General features: G+C 43.9%; 1 protein-coding gene across 1 annotated transcript; it reads left to right on the top strand.

The window, feature by feature from the left end:
• Positions 1–235: 235 nt before the first annotated feature.
• On the top strand, positions 236–8,710 carry NDUFV3 (NADH dehydrogenase (ubiquinone) flavoprotein 3, 10kDa; the record flags this gene model as incomplete). Its single annotated transcript, XM_009070892.1, has 3 exons — positions 236–302; positions 3,893–4,855; positions 8,544–8,710. Coding segments are annotated over 3 exons (1,197 nt in total), but the record flags the coding sequence as incomplete, so codon positions are not given.
• Positions 8,711–8,942: the final 232 nt, after the last annotated feature.

Genomic DNA, 8,942 nt, shown 5'->3' with positions numbered 1-8,942 from the left:
TGGGCTGTGGCCGCTCCGTGACCCGCAAGGTGAGCGGGTCTCTCCCTGCGAGCCTCGTCCGGCCCCTGCGGGAGCGGCTCTCCCCTTCCTCCCGAGCCCCACGCGGGAGCGGCTCTCCCCTTCCCCCCGAGCCTCACGCGGGGGTCACTCCTGCTTCGCTAGTCCTCGTTCTGTACGTGTATCCCGTGCTGTTATCTATGCACTGCGTGTATGTGACGCTGTATGCGTTTTGCAGGTGCTGCAGGTGGAGGCTCGGGGGCTCTGCACCAAGCCCGTGGGCACGGGCACGGCGCCGCCAAAGAGTAAGGCAGTGGTTTGGTTGTGTGTGGTGTTAGGGGTGGTAATAAAAGCGTGTAGATAAAAGGGTGTATCTAGGTAAATAGGAAGAGGGTGTAGTTGGGAATGGTGTTGCTGGGGAGGTGGTGGATAAGGTGGGAAAACAGGTTGTCAGCGTGTATAAATTATGTGTAAATTGTATGTTATATGCATATTATAAGATATGCATTATGATAAGTTATGTAGTAATAGAAGTAAAGGTCTGGTAGGAATGTGTGTGTGGACAGCAAATCTACATGTGTGGAGTACATATATATGTCTGGGGTATGTTTATATGTGAGAGATATATTTATAGGCTGATAATAGACATTATGAGCTTAACACTTCTTTCCTGTTCACCTGCACCTTAGGCCAGGCTGGATGTCAAACTGTGCAACCTGTACAAGAGGAAATGGCTTCACACTGACAGAGTAGGGTTAGGTTAGATATCAGGAGGAAATTCTTCCCTGTGAGGATGGTGAGACACTGGCACAGGTTGCCCAGAGAAGCTGTGGATTCCCCATCCCTGGGAGTGTTCCAGGCCAGGTTGGGTGGGGCTCTGAGCAACCTGGGCTAGTGGAAGGTGTCCCTGCCCAGGGCAGGGGGTTGGAACTAGAGGTCTTTAAGGTCCCTTCTAACCCAAACCATTCCATGATTCTGTGAACTTGTTAGCTGTTGTGTTACCTGACCAGCCTTAAGAATAAATTTTATTACATTTAATTTAATATAAAGAAGCTTTGCAAGTTGCCTGAAATCAGGTGGAAAAGAGTACAGAAAGTTGCTCTAATGAGGTGCAAAATCTGTTTTTCCACTTTAATGTTCACCCTTGTCCTTTGAAATGTCTGAATTAGGAGGGTTAAAAAGCAGAAGGACATATAGAAAGACTTGCAAGGTTCAAATATCAGCTCCAGACAGCAGCATCAAGAAGCTGCTGTGTTAAATTTATTCTAAGTTATAATGCTTCTTGCCCCAGAGGTTTTCAGTCAGGACAGTGCCTGGGCCTGGGTTTGGATGCTGCACTGCATTCCACATTCAGGAGTGTCTGAACCCCTTTTGTCCCTGACCAAAGTCACAACACAAATACAACTTTCCAAGAAGGATCATGTGCAAAATGCTGTTTGTAAATGGAGGCTCCTGGTTCAGTGAGGATTCCCATCCCAAATTAGAGATCCAGGGCCTTAAACAGGAAAATTCCATGGGATCCTATGTAGGAGCAGTCAGACTTGTTGACTGCTGTTGAAGAGATCACTGCAGGAGTAGCTGGATGCAGACTTCTGGCATCTTAAATGCCAAAGCAAATAAAAGCTTGGCTGTTCCATCAAGAAAGCCTTTGCTGCATAGATTGATATAAGCTTGATGGAACAGCAAATTGCTTCTTATTGTAATTTATTTTTTTGCGCTAAGTGTAGCTGAGATGTACTTTAGTATCAGTTTCTAGATTCACTGCCCTGCAGCTCTGATTTGTGTCAGGAGACCTCTTAGGCTGCTTCTTCCAGCCAGCTGCCTCCCCTGCAAACACCTTAGGCTAATTAAGATGTCTAGGATGCAGCTGCCTTTTCCAGATTCTGCCTGGAACAGGATGTGCAGGTTTTTTTGCTCTGATAAAATGGTCATGTTTACACACAGAGTCGTGGTGGGAAATAGACCTGTATCTTCTGCCTGTCACCTTTGTGAGTGTGAACATGCTTTAAACACATTCTGATGTTCCACGCATCAGGAAGAATGCAGCTGGGAATAATATTCCTGTTACTGATTTGGATGTGTTGTTCCTTTGGCAAAGTGATGCAAACTGGTGCAGAGTTTGAAATACCCTAATTAAAGTGTCTGTATCAGTTGTGTTACATGTCTCAGCTTGTAATCATAAGGTCTATCTTTTTCATATATCCAAACTTAAGTGTTTAAGGTATTTTTCCAGGGACACCTACTGTTAATGGTCAGGTTGAACATCACCTGCCTGCTAGGTTTCTTAGGATGCCTTAACATTAACACTACTCAATTTCTGCTCAGCCTTCCCCTGTCCATCCTCCCTTTGGCCAGTCTTGTGTTAGTTTGACCTTCCTTTATGCTTCCTTGAAGAACTCTTCCATCCTGAGTGATGCTTCCTCACGTGTTAGTTTCTCCAGGCTGCTGTTTGGCTGGGTCAGTCCATGCAGGGAGCCAGACCTCTTCCAAAAGCGGCTGCCCATCCTCCTGCTTCCCCCTGCCCTTCCTTCCTGCCCTGCACCTTCCATCTGCCAGAGAGAAGTATGTGCTTGAAATTATTCCAAATATTACCTGTGAACTTGATGCTCTTTTTCCTTGTTTTTCATTGTAGTAAGAACTCTGTATTTCTTTCTGAAATACTTTTGCTTTTGATTTCATGTGTCTGTCTCTCTCCTGTGATGTTTTCATTTGGCCATTGCTAAAGACTTGCTTCTGTTCAGAACAAGTGATACTAACTCCTTGGATCATCCAAGGTATTGCTTTGGAATACTAGTGAGGGGGAAAACTGTATCATATGGTCATCTAGAGTAGATAGGTGTTTCCAAACTGCAGGTAAATCTGCAGAACAAACTGGAAACCTGTTGGATTATGCTGCTGGTTGGAAGTGGTGCAGCTTATAATGGATAGCTTTGCTATAGCCAATTTCAGCTGTGGTGTATCTTCTTAATGTGCTCCCAGTCCTCATTGTGTTCCTGTTTCCTGCAACCACAACAGTGTTTGCTGTTGCTCAGCCTCTCAAGGATGATATTGGCACAGGCATCCAAGGGGTATTGGGTACTCTCTGAAAGGGCCTGAAAACTGCTGCTTTCTTTTCAACTGTTTGGCTCCTTGTCTGGAGAATTTAGCCTAATGCAAGTATCCACAGGGGAGGAGGAATAGAGACAGGCTAACATGAAGCATCAGAAGATCTTCTCAGATTTATTTTACGAAGAGGTCTCAAACCAAAAATAGGCAGTGAATGCTGGAGGAGATAAGGTCTTGGGGAAATAATGCTAAAGCATGGAGACACAATTCAGTGAGCAGGTCAGGTGGGCAATGAACAAGTAATACTTTCAGGTATGGCCTCTTGCTCCTTTACTTTATCTCTTGGGAGTCATCCCTCCTTCCTGCTTTCAGGATAACTACTGCAAGCAGCTGCTGCTCTTGTCTGTTTGCTGTGTCTCCTGCTTCGCTGCTTGTTCACAGACAGGTGTTGTCTCTGCAGCAGCATATGTTGAAGAGCTCGGCTAACCACCCATCTTAATGCCCATCTGAGATAGGGAGGTGTCTGCAAACCACTTTAAGTGGTGCAGAGTTGAAGCCCAGAGAAAATCAGCTCCTGGAGGAGTCTGGCAAAGAAGAGGCATAAGGATTTATCTTGTGAGTTTCGGCATTGCAGCAGCAAAAACTGTTTAACTGCTACTAGAGCTCCAGTTTCTTTAACTTAATAGTCCTAAAACTTCCTGCTTCACAATGCCTGTATTTAGTATAGTAACTTCTTTCAGTCTGCTCTTTGTATCAGATTATCTCAGGAAGTTAAAATCGCGTGGCTAAGATCACTAAAGTAACAAGTGTCGGATGTGATGATGATAATCCTCTTTATGCCATTTCCTAGATGTAGTGGCACCACAGGGAAGCACCAAGCTGCTTGCCATCAAGGCACCAGTTGCATTTCCTAAAACGTTGTCTTCTAGCTCTCTCCTACTGACCACAAAGAAAGGTGAGAGCAAGTCTAGTACTAACCTCGAGGAAGCCTCAGAACCTTCTGTTGATGACCCAAGGAAGTTCATGTCAAGGAAAACTGTGGTTGCATTTCCTCAGCGAGTAGTTTCTTCTCTTGAAAAGGAAAACCTCACTACACCTGCAACAGGAGGAGGCTTGAGGAAAGAGATAGTTGAGGATCAAACTTCATCTTCATCCAGCTCAGAGTCAGATTCTAGCTCAGATTCTGAGGAAGAAAGTGATGATGTTTCGAAAGTTGCCACTAAAACTAAAGTTAAGTTTCCTAGACGAAATCCCATCTTTTCTGAGGACATAGCAGCAAAGGCATCAATGCTAGCAAAACAGAATTTGTCCCAGAAATCCCACAGAGAACATGGAGCCAAGAAGCCACCACGCAAAACAGAAACTGATGTGTCTCCTGTCAAGCAGGTCAAAGTTTCTAAAACACCAGTCAGCCATGAAACATCAAAATCCCAAGCAAGAGACCCCAAGGTCAAGCCCACTCCAAAAGCAGCAGATCAGCAGGTGCTGGTCTTGGAACCACGTGTGGTGGAAGGCCAAAGCCTGACTGATGGTGCTCGTAAGTCTGACTATCTGGAGGACAAGTCCATTGGAACCCAAGTAGCAGCTATTCAGCTGAAACCTCCAGCAGCAACTCAGGAAGACAAAAAGCAAACAGTGGTATCCAGAGGGGGGAAAAAAAAGGTGAAGGAGGCACAGGAATTGGAAGCAAAAGAAGTAACTCCTAAAGTGGCAGAGACTTCTGGAAGCACAACGTTGGTGGTGGACACTGCAGCAAAGGAGGAGGCCGTGCAGGAAGCAGCAGTCCAGGCTGGAGAAAGCAGCACAACAGAGGGTACAACTTTAAATTGTTTCAACTGTATTGATTCATCTGGGCTAGGGTTTGACTTTTTTAAAGGGTTTCCACATCTCCTCTGAGCTTTAAACTGAAGGTGACAGTGTGGCAGGGACTTTCTGGAAGATGAATTGTTGTTCATTGCTAATTGTTATAAGCTCTCATTAATACCGTTTCCAGCTATGCTGTGAAAGGAAGTGGTTTTATTTCTCTGTATTTATAGTTTCATTATAGTTTTATATTTTTTATAGTTTCATTATAGTCTCAACCAATTACTTACAAAATGAAAACAAGTTTGTTTCCACTGTGAGCAAAATCATGGGGTTTATATTACAAAACTTGTTTTCACACTTTTCTCAGAAGGATTTGGTAGCTGCTTTCTCATGAGCCAAATTTGATGGCGTCTGACTGTTGCTTAAACCCTGCCGTCTTTCTGGTTTTGTTTGGGGGTTTTGGGTTTGTTTTGGTGGGGATTTTTTCAGTCTTGCAGTGTTTCAGATTTCAGTAGACTTCAAGAACATATAATGTCAGAAGCAGGTGTTGATTCTGAGACTGGAGGGTTAAGTGAGTAGTGTGGAAGTAGAGTCAGTTTTTGTAGTGAGTTGGGGGAGAGGCATTGATATGTTTTTGGGGAAGAGCATCATGGAATCATCTGGCTATATTTCTAACTCACCCCTCTTATTTACTACCATCCTGCTAACTTACCTGCTGATCTCATCTGTGTATCTCAGTAGAGCAGATCCTCTCTGTCCTGATCTCTGGTAGTTACCATTCTTGTTTTTCATCTTGGGCAGTATAAATACACCATTCTTAAGACCCTCCTTCTTGGTGCTACTTTGAATTAAAAAACTTGCCTACTTGGAAGGAAAAGCATCCTAATTGTAAAGCTGCTTGGATGTCATCCTTGGAGTCATATCCCTGCAGAAAAGGCCCTGGGGGACCAGGGGAACAGCAAGTTGAGGGTGGGGCAGCAAAGTGCCCTGGCAGCAAAGGCCACCAAGGGTAACTGGGCTGTGTTGGGAGTGTGGTGACCATGCTGAGGGAGCTGCATCTCCTTCCCCAGTGAGGTGCACCTGGAGGACAGTGTTAGTTCCCCAGTACGAAAGAGATGTGGAGCTGCTGGACAGAGTTCAGCAAAGTGCCACTAAAATGCTGAAGGGACTGGAGTGTCTCTTCTGTGTGAGAAAGCTGGGACTGTTCAGCCTGGAAAAGAGAAGGTTCAGAGTATCATCAGTGTATGTAAATACCTGAAAGGAGAGTGCAAAGAAGGCAGACAAGACTCTTGGGTGGTACACAGTGACAAGGCAAGAGCACTGGGTAAAAAGTGAAACACAGGGTTTTGCCTGAGCATCAATGGACACTCTTTTTAACTTTGAGACTGATGGTGCACTGGCACAGGTTGCCCAGAGAGGTGGTGGAGTCTCCATCCTTGGAGACACTTGGAAGCTGTCTGGACATGGTCCTGGGCATCTCTAGCTGACCCTGCTTGGGCACTTGGGGTTGAACCAGATAACCTTCAGAGGTGTCTTCCAACCTCAACCATTCTATGACTTTGTGAAGTGTCTAACCAGGTTGAGTGACAAATAATTGCTTTTGTACATCAGTTTCCAGGAGATGGTGCTGAGGAAAAGACCTGCCTTCTCTTTAAGGGGTTAGTTGGCTCTTAGTAAGATCTGTTTGCTTATTTTCTTCCCTGATGGCAACTGAAATGCTAAAATGCAGCACTGTCCACCAGTGACATTTTCATTTGTTTGTTCCTCCTTGCAATCATCAGCAAAGTTCATCCACAGTACAGCTCTAGACGCTCCAGCATTACATTTTGTTCTTCAACATTGAAAGAAATACAAAGACCCACAAAAATGTGTTCAGTTAACTTCAAGTAAGGGAGGACTTGGTCTTAAAATGTGCTATTCAAGGTGCAGATTATGACACATCAAAGATCTACAAAACAGCCTCCTCCACTCTCCAGACAGATCTTGTTCTCTTTTCCTTCTTTGAGCACAGCTACTGCTTTTCCATGTTTCATGTTCACAGCTAACAACACCATCTGTAATTTGTGCTCCTGTCCTGTCCCTGTGGTCTTTTGTTCATCTGCAAACTCTGTAGCAGGCACAGGGAAGGTCTCAGAGGAATTTTCCCCTTTGCAAACCTGGATGTTAAGGTGATGTCATCCCCTTGCAGAGCAGGTGTGCTCAGCAGTCAGCAAAAACTGCTGACTGTAACTGCTGAGTAAGTAGCAAAGTAGTCGTGTGGTAGCTCGGAAATGTGCCTCTGATTCATCTCAGAACATCCTGTGAAGTGTTTACTCCTTAAGAGATGAAGCAGAGATGAAGTATGGGCAGGATGAACTTGGGAATAAATTCTCCCTTTTGAGAAGCCAAGTACAGTGTTATTTGGGCAGGAAAAGAGACATTCCATCTGCTTTTCTTCCTGAGCATCTGTTTCTTAGTTTGGAACAACTGTCTCTTGCAGGTTGAGCATACACTTGCCTGTTCTTGGGGCTGTTTGCAGCAAAGAGCATCATTTGGCTTTTATCTCTAGTGTCTCCTATGAGCTGTGTCGGTAGGAACTGAGCAGTAGGCACAGGGATATCTCCTGTCACAGCCTGTGTGTGTTTTGCTGAAGCCATGGCTTTACTGCACTGAGGTTTATAAGCCTTGCTAAATGTTACAGGTTCTGCTCTTAATCTGAGAGCTTTGCATTGCAATAAGTATGTCATAAGTAAAGGGAAATCCTGGTGTTCAGTTTCTTAAGTTCTGGTGTTTTTATTGTAGATGGATGTAGTACAAAAAGAGCTTAGACAATCTAACCTGAACCACCACATACAAATTGATATGACAAAGCTTTTCACTAGATTGTGTGTCTTTCCTATTGTTATAACTCTGAGTGTATGAGAATAAATTAATACTGGGAGTAAAGTTTTATTTCTTGCAATTTCCTTGGTTGTAAAACCAGGCTGTAACAGGAGCCTTTTATGTAAATGGTACTGCCTAAATTTGCATAATATTTTAAAAGCATAAGAATTAATGTTGGCTTTAGTGTGAAGTAAGGAGTTCTAAATAACTTTATTGGGTTATTCTTTTATGAAGAAGAGCTGATGCAAAGTTTAGAAGATTATGCAGAAGAAAGGAAATTCACATCAAAGGCTCTTGATATGTGACTGTTCAGTGTAACCATGTCTGAATTGAACTGTGGAGATCTTGCTAATTCCATCACTTCTCCCCATGGAAAAAACACAAACTGTAGAGTAGTTCCAGTAGCTGTATCTCGTGGTCTGACATGATACATCACTTGTACTGCTGCTTTGCCTCTCCTGCCTTGCTAAGAATGTCACCTACTGTTCTGGCTGGAGGGAAAACCAAGGCAACGATGACAAAGCCAGGAAATGCAGACATATGTCTGCAAAAGAGAAATGTTATGTCCTGTCCACCCCCAGTGTCAGGTGGTAGTTTGGGCTTTAAAACCTGTTCTGTTAGATGTACTGATTCCTGCTCCCTTACTGCACATTGATGTGCTGCTTTAGGCCCAGACAAGGTACAGAAGAACTTGGCAAACTTTTGTTGTAGTTGTTGATTTCTTTTGTTGTAGTTGTTGATTTCTTTTTTGTAAATGTTGACTGCATGAGGGATCTGACTCTGTACTTAAGAATACTGTCCTTGTAGTCAGCCATTCCTGTTTGTTTCCACAGAGCCCAGAGCACCTGCTGAGCCTGCCCCAGAGGAGTTTGACAATTCCACCTACAAGAACCTTCAGCATCACGAATATCACACCTATACCTTTGCTGATTACACTGCTGTTCTCTCCAAATTCAGGCAGCCTCAGCCATCCTCTGGAAGACAATCCCCAAGGCACTGAAAGAGCCTCATTTCAAGCTAGCACCCAGGCAGAATGATGAATTGCTCCATTTAGCACTGTTGCTTCATCTGTATTAAAAATCAGATAATAAATAATAAGTGCATGATAGCTTGTGCTTTTGAACAGTTCTTCCCAGCCCTTGGAGTATCTCACTTTCATGAATGAACTGCAAATGAATCCTCACTGAATAAAAATAGCTTTTCTACCTCTCCATATATATTATTTGGTGACA

The sequence above is a fragment of the Acanthisitta chloris genome, unplaced genomic scaffold (genome assembly GCF_000695815.1).
Source record: "Acanthisitta chloris isolate BGI_N310 unplaced genomic scaffold, ASM69581v1 scaffold7703, whole genome shotgun sequence".
In the NCBI taxonomy this organism is placed as follows: Eukaryota; Metazoa; Chordata; class Aves; order Passeriformes; family Acanthisittidae; genus Acanthisitta; species Acanthisitta chloris.
The sequence above is the reverse complement of the archived record's forward strand: the minus strand, read 5'-3'. Positions and strand labels throughout refer to the sequence as shown.